Below are 24,458 nucleotides of genomic sequence, written 5' to 3'. Positions count from 1 at the left end.
ACAACCGAAGTGGAGATCACTGACAAGCGGTCACCTCCTGACAAGAACCTCTGTGCCTTCCATAACAGTGAGTGTCTACAGAATCAAGTACTGGTCCTACAGAGCCAGAAAAATCAACTTCTAATAAACCTGAAATCTTCACAGAATACTACGGCCCCCTCATCTCAGAGCTGGAGGACAAGCGGGAGAGGTTATCCGGTCAGTTCAGCTTCTCCATGGAGACTGAACGAATGCTGGCTTAGAATGGTGACTGATCATCTTCCAGGGTGGACAACGCCTGGGTCACCTCCAGGATGCCAAGAGGAGATGTGCCAGTCAATCATAAAGCAGCATATTCTTGGACTGTAAGAACTTGTAGCTCATAAAGATGATGTGTGGAAGCCAGGAACATTTGGGCAGAGAAGGAAAGTGAAGGAGAAGGGAGAAGATTCTAAAGAAAGATGCTCCAAGACTGGGCTTCTCTATAAATGTCTTTGTCGGTGACAAGCCTGCCACACGGGAGTGTGTGGGTCAACACGCTGAACCAGCAGAGAAGGCCTTCCGCCACTTTCTCCTTCTCTGTTGATCACCTCGACAGGTGCCAAGGGCAATCAAGATTACTGTACCCCACTAGGCAAATAGGCTATAATAAGTGAAAAGGAATAGAACTGACTATGGCTGGGCTTGTTCTGAAGCAGATTTTTTTTTCAGAAAGATTTATTTATTTGACAGAGAAATATACATGCAAAGAGGGAAAAAAGAGAGAGGGTGGGCGATTCAGATTTGATTTACGACAGCTCCTGGTCTAGGTGTCCTGCTTTGATAGTGCGCCACCTTCTGGGTGCTTTCCAAGGCACAGCAGCAGGGAGCTGGACTGGAAGCAGAGCAACAGGACTAGAACCAGTGCTCTTATAGGATGCGAGCTTAAGCCACTGTTCTACAACACAGATCCTGTAAACAGCGTGTTTACAGGCTTGACAACCACATATTTTACACACAGAGGACAAGGAAAGGGGATGTGTGTTTCAAACACAAGAAAATTCTCAATAACAAGTTAAGATGCTGCTCTGAATCTACACACTGCAAAGAACCCCTGACTATGCATAAGTTATGGCCACCAGTTACACTGCCAAGGGTTTACAGAGCAGTGGGCCAAGAGAGAATGGACTCAGAGAGAAGCTGTTGAGGATGTGAAACTCTCAATGCGGCCAAGAATCAGGAGATGATAAGGATGGTGGCAAGGGGTAAGCCAGATGAGTTTAGCATTCTGGGGACTCTGGCAGGACATGAAATTTATTGCCATAATTGTAGGGACAACTTGAGAAGGCAGCGTGCTCTTCATTCATCAAAGACAATGGATCCGTCGTGAGAACCACAGCTGTTGAATGAAACTTACAACTTCAGGAGAAAGGGTTTAACTTGCAAAGGCGAAGGGAATGCGTGCGTGGTATCAAGGTGCATTGGATCTCCGGACTAGAATTAGGCTCAAACCACAGACACTCGTGTAGAGAACTGAGACACAGACTTAAGAAACTACGCAGAGGCCATTACCTGCAGTCGCGTTTCTATAGACAGAAGAATCCAGGGGGGGAAATCAAATCAACAATTTCGGTAGCATTTTTAACACCAACATGTTTTGGATAAAACTGGGAATCCATTTTTGTTTTCATTTTAGTGATAAGAAAAAGTTACATTTGAATATACATTAATGAAAGTTTTGAAAATGGCTAAGACACTTTCAGAAATGTTTAGAAAAAACATCTCTGATCAAATTTGTAGCATAAGTATCATTTGAAAATTAAACGGTTTGCATTTGAATCAGTTACAAACAGTTTTTATGGTGTGCAATTCGTGCTGGGTCCAAATCAACAAATGTGAATCACCTTGGGCCTCTCTGGAGCACAGGTTCTTACTTGACACACTGCTTCCAGAGAAACCTTTTCATGTTTTTTTTGTTGTTTTTTTTTTTTTAATTTTAGCTGCACATTTACCTGCCAGGAAAAAACTGAATAGTTTCTTCCTGTTCTGTTCACTTCATCAAAGTCCAATAAAGGAATTAAATGAAGCGACAGTATTATATACTGTTACCTAGATCTTGACCTAGTAATTGATTTGATATCCTTCTTGTCGTCATCCAGTTTCTTGTCCTCGGAAGACTTGGCGTCTTGCAGGTTCTCATCACCCTCGTCATCAGACTTGATCTCAGAGCTGCCGGAGGAGACGCTCTGGCCCTGCAGTCCTGGCGGCATGCCTGCAATCAGAGCGATGCAGCTGACACACATGCACACCGGCTACACACACACACACGAGGCAGACACGCTGCTGAACTGTGATCTCTCTGTCACTTCTTCCCTGCTACCTGGGCAAGTTTCAAAAATGCACCTGCAGAAACAAGTTTTCCCTGCACTGACTCTGAGGTTAAATTCTATTTTGCAATCTTTTGGAGTAGATGGTAATTTCACTGTCTACAAAACATCAACTTAATTGCAATGAAAATCATAATCATGAAAATCACATACCTCAATGTTCTGATTAAGAACCCAAGTAAATATCAGCTATTATATTGAGTTTCTTCCATATGCAATGATTTAATAGAAAAATGTCCTTAAAATATAATTCCCAGGGATACGCTAAATGCATGTTGTCAAGAATTCAATAGATACCCTAATGATATTCTGAAATGCGGCTTCTCTTATCTCCAAAGAGTAATCAGCATTTAAACATGGTACATATGGAAGTGGCTCAGCGCTCACTGAAGGGATCCCAGGCTTCATCAATGCTCAACTTTTCCAGGCCACGCCACACTGAAACACGTGACTCCAACGGGAGAAGCATCTCTGTCGGGTGCTTTCCTCTATTTACAATCTGTGCGATCCAAACCTGGGCACTCCAAGCTCAGTGCCCGGCCCAGGAGCACACTCAGTGCCTGGGAGGCCGTGGAAATCAGAACCCAGAGGCACCGAGGCAGGGCCTGCGCTTACACAGGAGTCTTGGGTCACACTCACATCACAGTTTGAGATGCACAGATCTAGAACAAACGCAAAAGCTTTTGAAAATATAGGTCTACTAAATTACATATACATAGAGAGAGAGGGAGAGAATTCAGAAGCTCATGAAAAATGCCTCTTTAGAAATCCGTGCTGTGCATAAATTTTAATTTTCACAAATGTTATGAAACACCTTCTATTACTGCCCAGATAAAAACAGGCAGATGTATATCCACTTACAAAAAGAACATTCAGGTTTGTACTATGTTGAACCACTGAGAAGTTGCTTATCCATGGCCCTGCGGTAGTATTATAATGTGTTTTAAGCACAAAGGGAGGAAATGCTATTTCAGCGACTCCAATCAGCTGGCCAGTGCTGGCAACAGGAGCCCGGAGTCCAGGTTTTGCCCCTTGTGGCACAACTTCCTGCGGTCACAAGAAGTCCCTTGTGCTCGGCAGTACAAGTTCATGGTCAGGGGGCTATATGACTCGAGAGCAAATGCCATCCAACCAACTCCATTTTTAAAATGTACCTACATTTCCTTCCATCTTCAACAACAACAACAATTTCCTTCCTTCCTATTCATTTGGAAATATCATTTTCAGACCACAACTAACCATATTAGAGGACCCGAATGAGTAAAATGTGGAAATAGCTAAAATAAAATTTCCTCTCATCAGCCTGTTGTCTCATTCCCTGCTGAAATAGGACCAGCATTTCAGAGGATGTTTGAAGAAAACAGTTACTGAAGAAACACAATTAGCAGGCTAAGTTCTGTTCTGACTCCTTTCGCATTTACTCACTGCTTTTGTACCACATTTGTTTCTTGGTTTTCTGCCAGTGCTTCCTGAAGGCTGACGCCAAGCAAGTTTGGCGTCTACGCAGAGTCTACCCTTGTGCAAAATGAGGCCCGCTCTGCCCTTCTCAGATCCACTCACCTCTGTACGGATCCTGGGGTGGGTTCAAGTCAGGGGAAGTTGCAGACTGGACAGGAAGCTGAGGAACAGGAACCTGATTTGGCAGAAGGGAATGGCTGCCTCTCAGGGCCACGCCGTCCTCACGATGGGCCCCAACCTGAAACAGAGACAGGAGACAGAGGGTCAGGGGCAGCCAAGGCCAAGGACCCAAACACAGGAAGTGGCCTTTGAAAAACAATACTCCCCCAAAACAGCTCACTAGAGGGCGCTGAAGGATCGCACATGCACCTCGAGCTCCCTGCAGAAACACTTAACGCTCGGTAAGATACCGAGCTGTACATCCAGTGACAAATATGGCAGAGGAGCTCAGGCAGGTAAAACGTCAAATTGTCTCCCAGGGTGCTGCAGTGGAGCGCACTGATTCGTACCCATCTGTCTTCCATCATGTCCGCCAACAGATCTGACAATTATCTTAATGCCCATATGCTTAATTGTGGGCTTCTCAATTCCCCCATTGCTATCGGAAATCCTACAGGAATTTCAATTTGGCATTCGACTTTCATTTCAGGGGATAAGATTCTCAGGCCTGCCATTTTTTTTTCCATAATGCCAGCTAAGCCTCTGACAGCGGAAGCTACAGCAGTATGGGACATAGCCCCTGCTCGGTACAAATATAATAAAATGTCACCTGGCTTTCCAAAACTGGCAGCCCATTCCAAATTAATGTTTACTGTATTTCATCAGCTGCTGAGTTCCAAATCCAAAGGGGGACAGTTTCTGCCAATGCCACCACACCGGAAAATGTACCAATAAAGGTTTTATTAAACACACCAGTAATGCCATCATTGCCATGCAAGGATGTCTGGACATTTTTCCAATTTTTTTTTTCACTATTCTGATCCTAGAAAGACACCATATTGTAACTACTCTTTATGTGTCCAAGAATAAAATTATAGAGTACAGCATGATTAGTTGATTTAAAAATATATATACTGCTGAGCTTTTTATGAACTATTTACTACCTACTCGGGGGTCCGGAGACAGGGCGCTGAGGCACCGAGACAGCACTGGCTGACTTTGTAACAGACACCTTAGAGCAAAACCATTCAGCATCGGCACCCCAAGAGGAACACAAGTGGCTCACATTTTCCTTTGTAGTTTCAAGCAGTTGCTTTGGTGGCCTCTGGCAAGCGAGCACTGGCTTGGGACAGTGGGTCCCACACCAACACCTACTTATCTGTGTACTGACACTGTCATGAGTCAAAGGGTGTTTTCTCCAACCCCAAACCGTAACTCCCAAAGCAGAACCTTCCCTCTCTTGCTTGCTTCTGAAGTGTTTTTAAAGAACATGACAAGAATCTCAATTGACAACGATGAAATTCACAGGCCAGAGGCGCACAGCACTTCAATGCAGCCAACTACTGATGGTCAGCTTTCCCCTTTCTAGCTGCACACCACGCAAGAGTGTGAAGGCAAACAATCGGGAGTGAGATTAGATAAACCATTTCATTATTCAGATCGAAAATACGGTCAGAATGACAAAGGGCCAGCAACGTTCTAGGACAGGAGCAAAATGGGTGTTTTTAGCCGAGTGATGTGCGGAGGGCTGTATTGCCTTCCACGCACAGAATTCTGCAGGTGGGGGTCATCTCGCCTCTCTACGTGGTACCTGAAGCCCACTGAGATCCCAGATGATTTTCCGAAGCAGTTCATTCCATTTTTGCCACAAACTGACCTCTGTTGATTCCCCTCACCAGTCCCGGTCTCGGCCTCTGACGGTCATGGATCAAGGGCAAGCCTGTGCTGGCAGTCACCCCGACTGCTGTGCTGCGCGCAGCCCTGCTCGCGCCTGGACTCAGTTCCTTCATGCAGACCATGCCCAGTCTACTTCTTTGATCACTCCTCACTCGCTCTGTTCACTATATTTTTATTTTTCTTCTAAACAGAAGTATGCAAAAGTTGCTTTTGATAAGCCATCATTGGTGCACTTGGAGAACTGATTCAATCATTGGTTATCCTTTTGGTCTGAGACGCTGATGCCCACACTTGAGTTTTACAGACCTTGGTCATGGTGGTGCTTTATGGCTCTGACCAGTTTGAACCTGAACAATGACCTTGGTGTCGATTCACAGTTAAGGGTATTCCCAGTGGACCTATTTATTTCTTTATTTTAATTTCCACAAAGGAACATTCAAAGTCAGCATTGTGGACTGGAAGCCATTTGCAATGCAGCAGTCAGGCACACCCCACTGCAGAGTCTACAGTATTAACATTGTCATGCCTTGATAATGCACTTAAAACATAGGCAGTTACTTATCTTGAAATGTTTATCCCTCCAGCTTCCACTCAGGTTAGTTTTTGTGAGAAAAAAAAAAAAGAGCTCATAACCAATTACCTCTGTTGCTGTCTTTTTCTTGTCTTTGCTCCAACTATTACAAAAGACAATGTGACCAAGAGACAAGTAACAATGAGAGTCAGCCATGTCTAGCTTCTCATTTTTACTGGTTTTCTGCTACTGTGTAAGCACCATGATCTAAACAGAGGCAAGATGAAGAAAATGACACTACCAGTTACTGAGGGGAAGTGGCACATTTGCTGTCAAGAGTAGCAACAGAAAAATAAGGACTGGTATAGAATATGGATACAAGGATTAAAGAGCATCGAGTGCTTTAATAAAACAAGCAAGCAGACAAACCAACTTGGCTATTTGTACACAGTAAGAGCTTAGGTAGTTCAGGAACGCTTGCACCTGGAGCTATCTTTGCAACCTTTGTACTTTGGCCACCTTTCATTGGATTTCAAATCTTTTTCTTGTACAACAAGGGTAAAAATCATAAATGTTAGATATATATTTGAGAGCATCATTTCAACTATGTTTTTCTGTGGATTATATGTATGTATATTTTCTAACTTTGTCTATTTCTAATAGCTGTATCATCTCAAAAACCTTCAGTCCGTTGCCATAAAGGAAACTAGGGACTAAGTCGTGATTGATGTTCTAAGGCCTCCCTTGTAAACTATGTGTACTCCGGGTCACACAAAAGACCTCTGACTAGTCCACATCCATGTGGCAATGAACTTGATTCTGCCGATGAATTCCACAGCCCAAGGCTGTGGAGGAGTATTCCCACTGGAAGAATTAGTTTTGTTTTGCTTGTCTCCTTGGTCAACGGCAGCACATTCTAACCCTACTTGTTTAGTTTTCAGAAACATTATTTCTGGTCATATAATAAAGAAATAGAAGACATAATCATCCCCAAATCACTTCTAGAATAACTTAACAGTACCCAGTACAGCCACATGCATATGTAAGGGTCAGGAACTTGTCTACACCATGATAAATACATAAAGGAATAGGAAAAAATAGATTCCTTCAGCACAGATAGATAGATTTTAATGATGAAATATGCTGCCTAGTTTTAGAAAATCCATGCTTCACCATGGCCCCATTTTGACCACCTTTTAATCTAGGTAACAGTAGTCTAAAATCAAAAGCTAGTTCAAAGAAAAGAGTTGATTATGTTAATACTGACTGTAATCTTTTACAATCGTTAAGAAGTCTTCTCGCTGGCTCTATGATACATTTTAGATAATACATCTTGAAATCAAGACTAAAACTTAAAGACATTACTTGATAACTACTAATTGGCTGATCTAAGAGTGCATTCATTAATTCAGCCAATCATTTTAATCTGGTCCAGATCTGTGCCTTTGGGAGGTGTTGGGGGACAAGGTGATGAATAACTCAGTGGTGGTCCCTGTCCTCAAGGTGTTTCCTTTTGTGGAAATTTTGCGCCCTGATCCATTCCATTCGGCAGGTTTACTAGGAAGAAACATGAGTGTCAAGATTTATCAGGAAGATGTCTGTAGCTTATGTGTTAGACCTGGACAGTCTTGGAACAGGAGGCCACTGCACAGTAGCTCTCCCTCCTCGGCTGGTCCCCTTACCTCTGGCTGCCTCCCACACTCTCAGGACTGCAATCTCCATGGTGCCTCCTGGAACATTTTTCAGGTCTGCACCTCAGGCTATGTTCCTCTCTGTCCCAGCATTTCTAACTACCGAATGCTGACATTATCTGGTTTCCCCACTCATCATGTTAACTAGACACGGGTGAGGTTAACACCGGGAGGACCCATTTCATCCCCAGACCAACCAGGATCATGTGCTGCCAGGTTCAATGAGACAAGATTGTGAGGTTCAAACATGGTGGGCTTGGCCTGTTCCTTCCACAGATTTATTTGATAGGCAAAGGGAGGGAGGGAGGGGGAGAGATCTTTATCCTTAGGTTCAATCTCTAAATGCCACAAGACAAGAGCCAGGTCAAAGCCAGGGGTCAGAAAGCCCATCCAGGTCTCCTCCACAGGTGGGAGGGACCCAGAAGATGTTTGAACCATCATCAGCTGCCATGCATAGCGAGCTCAGCAGGATACTGGACTGAAACGTCTACACTCCAACAGGAGACGTGGACATCCCGACCTATAACTGAAGGCCTACTCCACTCCTTCTTTGGCATCCTATAAGCACCATCTAATTTTCAACAATCTTACTTTGTGAGGAAAGGATTAGTATGTTGGAAGCATGCTTAGGTCCCAGAACTTGTATTTTAAAGGGTTTGGAGGGATTTGGCAATCAGCTTCCAAACTCTTTATTTCCCAAAGAAAGCTAAGGCTAGACATGGTTAAGAAGCTCAGCCAATGTCTAGGGGACTAAAATAGATCTGAATCCAGAAACACTAAACAGCTTTATTGGATAAACATATTATTTTATATATCACATTGGATATATTAAATAAGGATGGTTGCAGTATGCAGAGAGGAGGAGAGAGTTGCGGGGCAAAGGAGGTTTGCTTTCTGGAGCTTCTGTTTTATAACACACATACATGCATACAGAAGCATGTTATATGCGTAGTTACACGTGTATACAGATATGAAAATCATCTATCATGAGAAAAAAAAAACATAGTTCACCAACTCAGGCCAAGACCAAGATGTCTAACTAAATTACAAAATGTAATATTTGCCACAACTCCTCTGACATAAACAGATTTAAAAGACATGCAGTTTCAAATTAGGTGGCTGTTGGCCAGGTGGTTTTTCTACGGAGATTCAAGCGTGGAGCATCTTGGTAAATACCCTTCTCCTTATCCTCAAGCTCACAACAAACAGCACAAACAAAAAAAGACATTCAGTGTTTTTGCTCTCTTTGTTTCCAGGGAGTATTGTGAAAGTAATTATTCTGTTGTATTTAAGGGGCCTATTTCATGGATGGGAAAATGTATTAAATTTCATTTGGCAGTTATTCAATCCTTGTTAATGTTATCTCCAGAGATAACAGCTTCAAAAAAAAAATGGGCTTTCAGACCTAAGTTACTTCTATTCTACCACAATCCTCCTAAAAGGGTGTAGGGCAAGAACTACAGGCAACATGTCATCAATCTGTAGCTCAAGCGATAATGATGCAAAACCAGATACAAACATTTGGGTGCTTCAACACTAAAACATCTTAGGCTATCTGGCTCACACTATTTCTTTCGAAATGGATGCTTTTCACAAAAATTAAACACAAGAAGACAATGGGACAAAGAAAAAAACATCCTGGTAACTTTAATTTTGCATTCCTGTTTCTTCCCAAACTCACTGCAAAAGTTGATGGGAGTTTAGCGTAATTGTAAACCCTTTGACACAGAAAGCAGTTTTGGTCTCTGAACTGTAATCTCCCCATGAAATATCAATTATCCATGACAGTCATAGAGTACTGGATTGCAGTTTCAATTGTCTTGCCAGATCTCTGTCACATTAGAAAACAGCAAATTTATTTTCTCAAATGTGCAAAATAGCATGGAGTCCCAAAGTGCATCTTTTAAAGTTGCAGAGGCAGCCATGCAAACTTTTCTCAATGGCTCGCAGGTGGAACTGGGAGGGTCATGAAACGGCAGCTGCCAGGGAACTTACCAGAAGCTTAGAGATTCTAGAGAAAACAAGAACCACCTCGGAGAACCAACTCCTGTGGGAAAAAGACCTAATGTCTGGGACATTCTTCAACTGCAAATGTAATTTCCGCTTTCTTTGGTTTAAAACATCATCCGCATTTTGTTTTTCCCTTGTATAATCAAACATTTAAAGGATTTCTCACAGAATTCAGATCTGGATTGAATTTTTTTTGTTTGGGTTTTGATTTGAATTTTAAAATGCTTATTGGAGAAGTTTCATAACTATCTTGAGAACACACAATTTTTTTCTTCCCAGAAATTTCAGTTTCACTTGCGTCCTGTCTGAAATTTAAGGTAATTCCTTATTGTGAAATCCTTGGAATGCTGAGTTAATGCTTATTCTCCAAATGATAAAGTAATTTTCAATAGGAATCAAACAACTAGATTTAAATGATCCTGACCTCGCCAGCCATTATCTGCCACGTGACCCTGCATGCCGGAACTTCCCTGGACGGTTCACCAACATGGTTAAAATGATTGATTTTGTGATCTAGTTAGAAATGCAAATGGCTGTTCAGTTAAATTCAGTTCATCTTTCGTTTTCTAACTCATAAGTTCCATCGATCAGAACTGTTTCGTTTCTCCCTTCAGTGTCTCCACTTCCCTGCCCCCAGTCCTATGCACCACTTTCCTACAGTAGAAACCTTGAACAGGTGCAGTGCCCTAACGAGGGACACAAGTACAAGATTAAAATGGCCCATGGCAACCCTGCCTCACTCCAAGCGCTCATCCTGTGTCAAGCAGGATGTATGGAATGTAAGTGAGTCCAAGCCAGCACGCCAAGCCCGTCCAGCCTTTTCATGGCGGGGAGAGTCTTACAGATACTTCCAAGAAGCTTCTTTTGTTCAAAGCAAAGCAAAAGACAATGGGACACTTGCTGCATACTGGGAATTGTGGCTCCCGGAGGTACAAGTTCACCCATCCCAGTTCATGATCATGCTGCATCGTGCACTACACACACACTCTCTCTCTCTCACAAACACACACACACTCACTCTCTCACCAGATGATCTGTCATAGGACAGTCTACCATAAGCAACTGGTTCTTATTTTCCAATTCTCTTTAATTATCGGACTTCCACATGGTCATGATAAGGCATTTGGGAGGGAACTGTCAGAGTCAAGATCTCTGCCTGAACTAATGCAGCATTTCTTCCCCATGACCTTCTTATCTCACACTCTCAACACTATCCTCTCCTAATCCGCAGACCTCTTGCATACTGTCTTTGCAGCCTAGCTCCTCACTGTTCTGCTGGGCTCACTTCCCCATCTGAAGGGTGTGAGCCAGGCCAGCCCTGCCCTATCTTCTGGCCTGGGTCCCCCTAATGGCTCTCTGACTGCTCCTTTCTTACTCAGTCCTTGCATTATCCCAGGCTCTGTGGCTCTCCAGTACTCACCCTCCACCTTCTCACCATGTTGCTCTGCACAGACAGGCTCTTCCCCGACTACTGATGGCAGATGACACCCTCAAAACACGTTCAAGAGCATCACTCAGTCGTGTAGAGCATACGCCTTAACGACTGTGTTCTACTGCCATTCACAAAGCTTACACTTGTCTGGAGCTGTGAGCACAAGCCACCCCAAGGACATGAGCTGGATATGGGCCACTGGTTTGCACACTGATATCAAACTGTGCAAGTAGACATAAATAGCAAAGGATGGCACACATAACATGGTATATGCCTGAGATGATATTTGAAATCTAAAGCCTTGGTTACTGTTAAATATACCTTGTGCAAGTTTTTTTCATATAATAGCCACTTCTTCAGTTCAACAAATGCCTTGTGAGTGCCTCAACATGCAAGGCACTAAACCATTTTCAGGGGAAAATACTACTACTCTACAGGCACTTATATTTTAATAATGGGGTGATACAATGTCTATAAAATACAAAACAAGATAAATGCCACAAAAGAATACAAACTCAAGTAGGGTTTAAGAGTGATGAGATCATTTTAGTTTGGGAAGCCAGAGACTACTTTAGGAAGAAGGTGGCATTTTCAGATAGGGTTTTAATGATGCACGGGACTTTGGTAGACTATCTAAATGATTTTTAAAATGTATTTTTCATTACTTGAAAGGTAGAGAGAGACAGAAAGAGATACAGACTTTCCATTTGCTCCTAGGGTCAGGCTGGGCCAGTCCCAGGATGCAGGACCTCAACCCAGGTGTCCCATGTGGGTCGCAGGCACAAAAACTTGAGAGATGACCTGCTGCCTCCTAGGGAGAACATCGGCAGGAAGCCGGACTGGAAGCAGAGCAGGCAGTTGAACCTGGCACTTCAATGTGGGACGTGAACATTCCCAGACTCTGCATCAAACATTTGCTGCTAAATGCATATTTTAAAAATTGACATGCAACACTAATAAACATCTTAATTGTAAACAGAAATCTGTTTCCCATTGATAAGTGACATTCTTTGGGTAACTGTGTCTGCAAAAGACAGAAACAGAAAAGCAGTGTGTGCTAACACGCTTTTTCATAATGTCAGAATACATATTTCTGACAAAAAGCAGCTTTTTGTAAAGGTTTTATAAACTTCAGTGGCTTTCCAACAAAGTGAACAGCACAAGGCACTGTGGACACAAATGGTACCTCCCCGTGTGCATGCATTATTGGCCCAAATGATTCACACTTATTTAACTGCAATGAAGTCTTTCATCTCCTTGCTATACATTAATAGTTTCCATATGACCAGTGGCTCTGCTATAAATAAGATCAAAAGCAAAAGAAAGGATTTAATAAAAGAAAATGACATTAAGAGTAGCATTAAATCAGAGGGAAAAAAGCCCTCCAATATACAGCTTTTCTTTTCTTGGGTGGGGAGCTGAGGGAGGAGGGATAGAGTGAGGTAGAATGAAGCATTAAGGAGATGGGGGCAGCTGCCCAGTGTCTTCCATCAGTCACTCACAGCAGTAAGCATGGAGCAAGTTCATCTGAGTTGACCTCAGAGTAGCAGAGACCAGGCTGGGGGACAGGCAAGGAGAACAGGTAGCATACCAAACAGCTGGTTCCACCTAGTGAGGAGGACAGTGGAACCCGCCAATGGCAAGCGTCCGTCTATTCCTTTGTTTCTGTTTTACTTAATGGAGATGGACTTTTGGGTAATCCAGGGTTTCTCAAAGAATCATAACATTGCTCAACTCTAGTACATGAGTTCTGAGAAAGGAAGTTTTTTTTGGCAGTGCACAGTGACTTGATATGAAGAGCCAACTTCCCAAACAAATTCTCTTCTGGTTCTTAAAAAAAAAATTACAATGTTAATCTCGATTCCCGACTGGATAAACAGCTGCTAATAACCTCCAGGTCCCAGCGGAGGGGCTGACTTCCTTTCATCTTCACACTGGTGGATACCTGACGTGCACTGCACTTTAGTGGCTCCACATGTTTCTTGCTTTGCTTTTTTCGAAACTGTTTGGGGATGGGTCTTGCCAAGTCAGATTTCTTTTCTCCTTTTCCCTTAGACTGCACTGAAAAGCTTGGATGACACAGTCAGCTAACTTCCCACTTACTCGCAGGAGTAGTGTGTGTGTTGAGGGCTTTCAAGCAATGCTAATCTCCCAAGAACACTAGTGCCATGAAGCCTTGTACTGGAAGCGCTGTGAGGAGCATGACTGCCTTGCTTTGTTTTTATCTCAGTATTCCTTCCAAGGCTGACTGTCAACAGGATTGCTAATGCCATTGCTTGTGTCAGTGTGTGTCCTCAATAAAGCAGCGAATTTGAGTATCTTTTCTCCTAAGAGGAAGTGCCGCGTGGACGATTGCAGGGCTGGCCGGCCCCCTGAGCCCGATCTCACTTGTTCAAGAGCACCTGCTTTAACCGTGACCTCAGTTCTGTATCTCAAGATTCAGACATTTCACAAAACAGCTTTTTAAACAAAAACCAGCTGTTTCCCATCTAGGCTACAGGGGAGATTTGGGCAGCTTACAGAAACTACCCAGACACTACCATTCTCCAGTAACTTTCACACACTCTCAGTTCCAAATGAGGGCCGTCCGTGTGCAGAAGGCAAACGTGAATGAAAATGTGGAAACTCAATACTGCGGTTTGTGACAATATGTCCAATTAAATGCTTTAACACGAATGTGGCTATTGTATCAGGACAATGCTTCCCCTAAGAAGTCATTTAACTGATATCGGGCAGATCTTTCTGGTTAAACTCAACTTTGCAGTTCTGCATCGATTTATGGAGACTGGAGCAGCTGTAATTATGCACAAATGTGAGCATCAACCAATTAGGTTCAGGCCTCAAATTACAGAGCATGTGATGCCCCTGCGTTCAACGCTCACTCCTGACGCTGCCCTACCTACACTCTCTGCCAGGATGAGTCCTTTTGATCCTTCTGTTTTCTAAGCAATTAAGATATTTTTGATTTGAAAAATTTACAGTCACAATAAAAGCTAAAATAACACAACAGCCACAGAATCCGAAAAAAAAAATTGCCAAGGCCTAATCTTGGCTTTTAAACAGTGCCAAGTTGCTCCAGTATTTTCTGTTTTGGTATGAATGACATAACTGAATTACTTCATGAACTGCTACTTTAATTCCTAAGGGTGGAAAATTCCATGAGTTAATTTAATTTGGACATAAAAAATATACATGAAGCCTTGCGCTTCCTGTGGACTCTCGCGTGCAGTATCCCAGCCAGTTGCTGGAACCGCCGTGCTGAACAGGAGGGGCCTTCGCCTGGTGCGGCTTCAGCGAGGAGCTGCAAGGGACGGTACTGTCCGGGAAAGCTCTCACCTCTATCTGCAGGCATTAGAGCCTCGATTTCCCTTTTTACTCTCTAAAATCAAGTTTATCCGGTGGCTCTGCAATGCCTGTGTTGTCTCTTATTGTGGAAATTCTATAGACACACTCTCTAGGAAGCTTTTCTGAGCTGTCTGAATGACTGTGTAGGTCACTGAGTAATTCTCTCTTGTATTATAATTAGACACACACTCGCATTATCACCCAACCAAGACAAAAGGCCTGGAACAGCAGAGACTAGCTCTTGCACATTTATTCGTCTCAGAAGCACAGCACATGCAGGATGAGTGAGTGAACACGTGTCCATTTTCTTAACACATACGATACTTTTGTTTTTGGAAAATCTACCATATTGGGAAAAGAAAGGCAATATAACATTTTTTAAACGTGAGAGTTAAGCCTACTCCAACTTAGGGGTCATTAATGATTAGATCTTGTACCCAATAAAAGTTCAATCTAAGGTGTGATGATTATTGGGGTTTGCCCCTCCCTTACTTTAAGAAGAAAACAATGCATGATATGATGTAGTTACACTTAAAGGGTCTGTTTCAAATATGTATTTTATGCGTATATTTTCTAAGTGGGAAGGAAGGCAAGGTTATTCTTACTCATACATTTAAAGTTCATGGCTCCACGATACTGAATACTTTTGGGGGGTAGGGGAGAGAGGGGAAGGAGAATGAGAGAACTGGTTCATGGAGAGTAAGACTCGGGGCAGACATCCAAAGCCATCTCGTTGTACGTGGCCAGAATGTGACGCTGGGGAGTGCAAATGGTGCAGCAGAGGCGACACATCCCTCTGAGACTTGCTGCTTGAGATTCGGGTGAGCAGGGTCTCCTGTTCACCTTGGGGGGCTACTGACAGAGCTGAATCCAATGTCTCACTGTCACCACTCTATTCAAAACTCTGCTTCTGGTTTCTTTAAAACAATGCCGAAGTATCAGATGGTGAATTGTTTAACACAATTTCTTCCTCTGTCCCTTTTCTTTAAATTGTCCTTTAAGTTCAAGGGGATTATGTGACATTTTACATAGTAAAGACATAAGTGAACAGGAGTATCTGGGAGAAAGACTGGGTTAATATCTGCTTATAAATAAATACATGCTTCAATACATATATACTCTAAGATGGCATCAAAATCCAAGGGGAGATGGAAGGTGATGGCTCTACTTATCACACCTATGTTGGAGGTCAATACAAGAACCAAATTTCCCACACCTGCTGTTACTATCACTACCTTCCAGGAAACGCCACCAGGATGTCACATCAGCGCCCCCACGCTCTGATTAACACATTAGCAGAGCTAATTCCAGCTTGTTCCAGGAGTCCAGGGGCAACTACCAAGTTCCCTTAGATTCTGTTAGCTAATCCACAGTAGCAGAATTTGGTTTGCAATGGCTCTTATGGTTCAGCAGTTGCTAGGGATGCTATTGGCTGCAGCACTGAGGGACACGCTCAGCTGCAGCACTGAGGGCCACGGTACAAAGCGACCGGTCTAGTTACTGGCGGGTCTGGTCTCAGAGTCCAGTTTGGCGTTAACAGGTAAGTCCCCAGGGTTAGCTCACTTCCCCTTTCTAGGCCTCAGCTCCTCAGTAGCAAAACAAAAGCAATGGTTACCTGACCTTTGGGGGGTAATTCCAGCATCTAAAATTCAAAGATCTACACACCTACCTATGCAAGCAACATTAGCATGACTCCTAATGTTCTAAAAGTGGTAACAGTTCTCATAGTCTTCATGTCAGTTCAATACAGACAGGCGTTTCCTCACCTCTGATTGTTCTTTTGGTGAATTTTATTTTATCAAAAGTGAACTACATGTTACAAAAGAGAGATACCAGGCTATGGTTCTTTGATATTAGTGCTCTCTGAAATGGAGGATGTAGCAAGGGATCTTGGGAAACGTTGGGGAGGATGAGTGTGGGGGATGAATACCATGGGACTCCTCCCTCCCTAAGTCAAGCAGAGCAGGCACTCTTAGATCATGGTTCCCCATTTGCCTCCTGTTTAACAGAATGGCCCCCTGTGCTCTCTGGGCTCAGCGATTGATATGCAGCAATCTTTAAAAACACAGGTCCTTCCTGACTCATCTGTGAACCCCACTAATTCTCAGATGAATACATTAGCTTTAAGCAGAAAGGACTGGGAACCCCACCAATGTGCTAATACTACTGGACAGCTGCTAAGTTCATGACTCGACTTGCGAGAGACCACAGAAAGAAGAGTCAGAGTTCTCTTCTTCCTCAGTTAAAAGAAAAGGCCAGGACACTTGAAGGCTTTCTTTCACGTCTCACTTGTGGATCTGAATACTGAATGTATGATGAGAGGACTGCCTTAGGAAAACTGTCATGTCAATAAGGTACAAGAAATCTAGACTTCGTATCAGGATTAGAGATAGAAGCATCTGGCTGCAGAGAGGATTAGATTTGGTAAGAGTTTATAAGCATGTCAGAGGCCTGTTTGGCTGTTTCATTATTTCCCTACATTTACCAGTTTCTATTTTTGATTCTATCAGAAAAGTGGTAAGAAAAACACTTCAAAATTAAAACGTGTTACTTCAAAGACCCTGGTGCACAGAGCTGCTATCTCTTGACCCCTCAGCATTAACATGCTGATTTTGAAGAAAACGCTCAAGGGCCAGCACAGTGACATAACAGGTTAATCCTTTGCCTGTGGTGCTGGCAGCCCATATGGACACCAGTTCAAGTCTCAGCTCCAGCTCCAAACCAGCTTCCTGCCTATGACCTGGGAAATACATTCCTGGCTCTTTGCTTTGGATTGGCTCAGTTTTGGCTACTGTGGCCATTTGGGAAATGGACCAGCACACGCAAGACCTCTCTCTCGGTCTCTCCTTATCTGTCTGTACGATGTGCCTTTCATATCTGCCTTTCGTGCTGAGACCATTCAGGCTCTATGTGAGCCCATGAGCACACAGGAGAGGCTCTCACTTAGGTCTGCACCTGGGAAGAGCTGCTCTGGGAGCTCAGCCACAAAATATCTGGAAACTTCTTTCAACAATCGACATTTACCAACATTTGAAAATTAGAAGCTCCTAGAGCCCAGAAGTGTTTCTCCAAAGGTATGTCCCCAGATAATCTTAGGAGAGCATTCCAGGGAGTAAAAAAAGAGTACTGGTTTTGGAGTCAAAGTTCCCGAGCTTAAGTCAAGGTCCAGGACTTGAGACTGACTGCTCTACAGTCTCAAAGCTGCTTTCATCAACAGCTAGAATGGCCACCATGATCACCCTCACCAACACCTGGAACACTGAGCGGACTGGTGACCAGACACTCATGAGATGTGACCTTTCTTCCCTGTGGACTGCGGGATCCAGGTGCTTGGAGAGAAACATGGTGGAATATGCAGTACTCAAGGAATTTACAATGTGCAAGGCAAAAGTTCTCTCAAAGATGTACAGCTCTGCATAGCTCGGTAAGCTAATCTCTAGAAACAGCATGGCACATAGGGTAGTGCAGGGAATGACCACCATGGGCACAGGCAGTAGGGAAAGGCTTCCTGCAGAAGACAGAATTTGAGTTAGACCTTTGGGAATGGGAGTTAGAAGAAGAAGAAAAACAAAGAGGGTCTGGCAGGCCAAGAGAGCCGGATACAAAAGCAGCAGCTGAATGGCAACAATGTGGGCAGCCAAGTCCAGGCAATGTCATAACACCTGCTTTGCTGGGGAACTTTCTGCACTTCAGAATGGCTACACCTAAGGGTTTCTGCTATGAGGTGATGGGTCTTAAATGCCAGGGTATGGAAGGGGCTTTTATCCTACGGATAATGGGAAGCCAGTGAAGGTTTGCGAGCAGGAAGGAGCACAGCCAAATATCATCTAGAAAGCTCCCAAGTATACAACATTCACCCCGGCGCTATGAGCCATGCTGCTGTGAAAAAAATCCCTTTCATTATACTAATACTTAGTAAATCACCGAAGACCTACTTTAGAACTCCAAGGAAAACATTTTATGAATCAAAAGCTAAGTACAATATGTTAGCAATTAAAGGAGATAACATAATAGCTGAGGCAGAACCACAGTTCTCCCCACCACGATTTCGGGCTGCTGCACAAAGAAATGCTTCCATCATCTTCCAAGTGATCAAGCCATTTTGTTTTGATTTTCAGAAGGCGGGGAGAGAGGAAGTGGAGAAGAGCGGGGAGGTCAAGAGGATTCCAAGCTGTCTATTCTTTAATCAGAGGGAATTATGAAGGAGAGTTAGGAAGGGGCTTTGCACAAAACAAAACCAGTTCTGGGATGGGTCTCAAGTTACTGGGACACCTTCTCCAGAACAGCAGACCACGGTGTGCAGTTGGGCGGCAGCAGCCCGCCAGTTCTCTCTGCCCAGGTTTCCGGTGCATACCTCCCACTGCTACTTTATTTACTGCAGCTGGCCAACGTTTTATAGCCTGTTTCATGTATTAAAATTCAAATGTGGAAAACATTACCAGTATCCTCCTTGAATTTTTTTGTTGTTGGAGGGTGGGGGTGGGTTTTCTTCCCCACCCCACACCCAACTTCCTTTTTACTGTGGAATGCATCAAATGGTCAAAGGCACACTTCGGATGGACTAAACTCACAAACTCTTTCCTCTGTTCTTACAATTCATACTGGTTTGCACATTCAAAGATATGCCAACCTAGCCTCCTTCACACATACGGGCCTTGCAGGCTGGACAGCTCGGGCTCTGTGCATGCGCCGAATGGGTTTCCAGCACACGGGAGAAGGCTGAGGCAGCCCCGGATGGTTGCAAAGTGTGGCAGGCTGCTGACAGTCACAGCCCTGGGGGTCCCCTATCATTTAACTGTCCCTGCTGTCGACCTTGAAGGAACAATAAATATCCTCAGAGCAAACCTGGCAGTTTTTATTGCTTCTGTGTGATTTATTCAAAACTCACGATTTTCCTTTTCCAATCTGTCAGTTTCGTTCTCTCCCTTTCCTAACTTCCCACCTCCAGAACCAAGTCCAGTCTCTTCCTCTCCCCTCACCTTTCAATCCAACGCCAGGAGAAGGTAACTCCGAGGTCAGATAGTTCCAAAGCACGTCACGCAGAGTTCAATATTTTCAAGAACACACTTTGCCTACATCTGGGGTTACAGACAAACTACACATTCACGGGAAAGACCCTCGTCCTGAGTGCACAATTGCATTCGTTTAACGTATGCAAAATGAACGCAGCTACAGAAATTAAATGATTTTTCTCCTGATTGAGAGCAGATATACAGAAATGGTTATAAGTCATAGATCTGGTTCTTAATAAAGCCAGATTTCTTAATTAAAAGCAGTATTGTTTAAACATCACAGTTAAAAAAAAAAGGGGCGTACAAACGAAAACCTCATAGTGTGTACATCCCAAGAGTATTTAACATGTTACCTAGGGCCAAACTAAATTAAAATCTAGACTTTCCTTTTGTAAACTTTCAGCAACTGCCATGAAAAGACAAACAATTTTTGGTCAGTGATGAATTTTTAGGGTAGAGGTCAAAGAAAAGAAAAAAAGGAAAAAGAAAATTTAGATTTGGCATTCAAAAATATCTTTCCACATTTTAGGCGTGAGTGAGTTCATTGCTTCTATTTATATACCAGTATTTTTGGCTTCAAATTGGTTGCAGGTTTCAATATTATACCACTTAGGAGGGTACTTTCAATGTTAGTCTTTTGTTAAGAAAAATTGAAAGGACAAAATAGTGTTGGTCAAGAACTTAAAGGACCTCATAAAAATTTGTTACCTATTTTGCATTTTCTTTTGAAAGCATCATTAAGCCTGAGATGCCCCCACAATGAGAGAAGACAGGCCTCTCCCCCAGAGCTGGACAAGGGCTTGGCCGGGCACTGATGCTTCACTGACCAGTAGCGGCTTCGAGGAGTGGAATTGTGCAGTCTCGCTGCCAAAGCTGAACTCTTGACCTGCTCTGGTCATCACTTGCTATTTTGTCAAGAAGATTCCCTGAATCTTCAGAGCCATCCAAAAAAGGGATGCTCTCCAACAGTAAGCAGGCCCAACCGAAATTCCAATTGTTACATCAACAAATCAGCTTTACTACTATTCAAATAAAGACTCTAATAAAAAGTAGTGGGAAAACTCATCTATGCACTAAACAATGTCATATACCACATGGTTACATAGACAAGAACCCCGTCTATTAGCACCACTTATCCTCCAAACTGAAAGGCATTATTTGGGGCCATTTTGTATAAAAGAAACAGAAACACCACATATCCATATGAAAAAAAAAGTAATGTAACGTGAGCTTTAAGCTTTGTCCTTTGATAAAAGTCACTGAGATAAAAAATAATTTACAATGGCAAAGGTTAGTGATTCCCTCAAGGCTATGAATTTAAGTGAGGCAGGAACACGGGTCCACACAAGCACCAGCCTATGTCAGTTCACCAGACCTTTCTGCAGAGCAGTCCAAGAGCAGAAACAGCCTAGGGACCCATCACTTGAGAACCGATCACTAGCATGTGGCACATCGTGCAATGGAATATTAGGCAATGAAAGCAAATGAAGCTCTCATTGGTGCTAGGAGATGGCCGACTCTAACAGACTGGGCTAGGTGACAGAAGACAGTCACAAATCTGCTGCAGCTATGTACAATATCCACAACAGGTGGCTCTACAGAAACTGAACATGCTTGGCAGCAGCTCAGGCTTGCAGGATCGACCATCTACTGGGTACAGGGCTGGGTGGATTCTTATGACAGGAGGCAAAAATGTTCTACAATTAGATCATGGTGGTGGTGGTGGTTGTACAACAGCATCAACACACTAAAGCACATGAAATTGCACACTGTAAATGTGCAATTTATATGTGAAGTGAATTCCTTCTCAGTAAAGCTGGTTACAAAAACCAAACAACAGTACCAGCATTTATCCTTGAAATTTTAATCCTACATGACAGAGGCTACACACTCACCATGAGCGAATGTCTGTTGGCTGACAGAAGGCCGGTTCCATACCCTGAGCCCAGACCACCCATGGCTCCATTATGAGAAGGTCCGATGATTCCATGCATGTCCCCATGGCCACCGGGCATAGCTGTGGACGGGCCCACTGCATGATTCCGGAGAACGTGAATAGCATCATCCAGTCTTTCCAAACGATCTTCAATTCGGCTTTGCTGTTGGTTAATACATGATATGAAACTGGATTCAGGTCAAAGTGTATCCACAAGTCACGGAATGGAAATTTCAGTTGTTGACACAGTACACGTTTTAGGTTTCTGACTATAGGTTTCCAATCAAGTTTACTGCCTTTAAACAATAATAAAAACAAATGGTATTCTTCCTAGAAAACTCGTGGAAGGCACTAGTGTTAAGATCATATTGCTATTTTTACTGAACAAAGTACATTCAGTAACTCTTTCAAGAGATTGTTATGTACACGATGCATGGCTCTGAATTATTTTAAAGGAAAATTTAGTAAAGAAAAAATACACACTGAATTTAAGGAACATTTTGGCAGGCAAGCACTAGAGAGCTAAAAAATTAAAGGAAGAGTTTATTTAGTTTCTTGTGGCACATGAAGCAAAGACAAGTATCAAGAGAGATACAAGTAAAAAGTACACAGACGATAATTTCTCGTGCAGCTTTTTTCTCATTTCTTGCTTCCTATAATCAGTGGCACTTTGTATATTTTTGTGTATACAAAGATGGTCACTGAAAGAAATCCACAAAAATTTTGTCAATCAAATTGATATTAAGAGTGAAGAATCACAAAAATTTGGTTCAACTTCTGATTAAGTTTTAATATGTAAGGGGGGGAGAGAATGCTACTTCATATGATGGGAACCACCTGCTCTTTCTGCATTCCAGTCATTGGATATCAGCACTCTGGTTTCCCTCATTTTGATAAGGATTTGGTAAAATTGACAATGCAAATATGCATTTTTTAAAAAATTGTGATCAATAATAACAGTAAATACTGTTCTCTGGTACTATATACCAACTCTCTAGGTTCTCATTCAACATTAGTACGACAGCCAGGAAAGACATCCTTTCTATACAACATGTGAACATTAGTCACTGTGTCCCAACACAGGAAATAGTAGTCAGGGCTAAAATCTAAGTGTTTTGACTTTGAATCTATAACCTCTTTATGTTAGATCAATCTACAGTCTCCAAGTGCTAACACACTGTGTAAACAGATGCAGCAGCTCCAATGCATGAGAAAAACAACGTCTAAATTATTCTATACCAAATGAAAGAATGTGTGTCTAACAGAGTTCGTCTACGGTCTAACGCATTTAACGCATTTTGATGTGGTAGGTTAGAGTTAAATGACCTCCCTGAGATGGCTAGCTCTGCTACTTCCTTGTCTTTGCAGTCACAGTTTTTAATTGAGAAAAAGAGGAATGATACACACACTTGCACGTGCCAAGGGAAGCTGGGAGAGAAACTGTGCATGTAACTAGCATAGTTGCTGACTTAGCTTCCTTACAATGAGTTTATGTTTGTGAAAACGTCCTGGAGTATTCAAAATCCAAAACGATTGAAACTGTGTTCCACAACTCTAAACCTTGTGATTCAACAGATGGACAAAGCTTGTTCTAGTGGGTGGGCCCTAGGGAATATGCAGGGAGAGAAACACTAAGCAGAGAAATAGATTATTTGGATGTGGTCTGCAGGATGTTGAGCTGGGCTGGGTGCATGTCAGCTCTCTTAGTGACAAAATACAGAGCTGAAGGACTTGCTCATGACAGCAAGGAAGAGCCCAAGAGAGGGGCCCTCATCTTTGCATTTTCATGTTTTAGATTTTTTCTTTTTTTTTTTTAATTTTATTTTAAATTCATTAATTACATTGCATTATGTGACACAGTTTCATAGATTTTTTCCCCTTTCATTTAGAGAGTGGGCTGAAAGGGAAGAACCACCGAGGAAACATTACATCAGATACAAAAAATCTATGCCTTCCTTATGTTGCTTCTAAAACTATGGGAGAAGAATGGGAAAGAAAAAGTCAACCCTGAAGGACTGAACGGGTCTTTCCTGTGTGCAGTCTCTGTTCTCAGTCGATTCACTTGGAGATTAAAGGCAGCACACACCACTGTGGGTTTCAAGGCCCATGCAGTGTGAGTTGGAAGACTAAAGATGTCAGACACCAAATCATCACACAAGAATTCATGCCCATGGAAACTCGGCTACTCCCTGCTGGAGGAAGAGACATTTCTTTCCTATCAATGGTGTTACTGGATTTCCATGAGAATCAAATGGTGTGAGGAGATAACCAGGACCCCCCCTTAGCCACAGGTTCAGCAGGAGCTTCCTGTACACCTGTGTCACGTGCTCCAGCCATGTGCCTGGGCGCACTCCTAACATCCTGATGTCAGGATGATGATTTAATCAATGGCAGAAATCTTCCTAAAGATGAGAAGGAGGCCTTGTTCTCCTGAGATTTGTAACCTCTAATGTAGCGCTAGATATTTTTGAGCCCTGGGGCTTTCCCTGCAGTTGTATCTCAGTTACCATCTACAAACAGGAACAAGCAGTCTCTCAAGGCCAGCTTCAGCGGAGTTTGTAGGCTTAACGGTGACCTGAAGTCACGATGGCGAAAAGAAAGAAGCTTTGAGAGTGATCTGGATACAAAATAGAAAACAAGATGTGGAGATGGCGGGAGGGGACTGGCAGGTGCAGCATACCAAAGAGTGCAAGGGTCCTTCGTAGTTGGGAGAGGAGGAGGCCTGTCCTCCGTTTCTGGACCACACAGCGGTGCCTGCTGAGAGCAAAGGGGGAATGTCAGAGCAACATCCACTTCACAAGAAACTCCCCCCGCCTGCCAACTGCCCCTTTCGAAACAGCAATGCTGACTGTCATTCAGGCAATACCATAGACGCATGCACT

General features: G+C 43.1%; 1 protein-coding gene across 20 annotated transcripts in view; it reads right to left on the bottom strand.

Moving 5' to 3' along the window:
• Positions 1 to 24,458, bottom strand: part of TCF4 (transcription factor 4) — a 360,801-nt gene that overhangs the window by 6,604 nt on the left and 329,739 nt on the right. For 12 of the 20 annotated variants that reach the window (XM_058677038.1, XM_058677044.1, XM_058677037.1 and 9 more), the window contains 4 exons: positions 24,257 to 24,333; positions 21,536 to 21,739; positions 3,906 to 4,041; positions 2,068 to 2,230 (listed from right to left, as the gene is read on the bottom strand). In XM_058677038.1, the coding sequence (XP_058533021.1) occupies positions 2,068 to 2,230; positions 3,906 to 4,041; positions 21,536 to 21,739; positions 24,257 to 24,333 (580 nt within the window). Of the gene's footprint in view, positions 1 to 2,063; positions 2,231 to 3,905; positions 4,042 to 21,535; positions 21,740 to 24,256; positions 24,334 to 24,458 lie in introns of those variants that run through there. The other 8 variants (XM_004579478.3, XM_058677047.1, XM_004579486.3 and 5 more) reach the window with 4 other exon arrangements.

The sequence above is a fragment of the Ochotona princeps genome, chromosome 18, assembly GCF_030435755.1.
Source record: "Ochotona princeps isolate mOchPri1 chromosome 18, mOchPri1.hap1, whole genome shotgun sequence".
NCBI lineage: Eukaryota > Metazoa > Chordata > Mammalia > Lagomorpha > Ochotonidae > Ochotona > Ochotona princeps.
The sequence above is the reverse complement of the archived record's forward strand: the minus strand, read 5'-3'. Positions and strand labels throughout refer to the sequence as shown.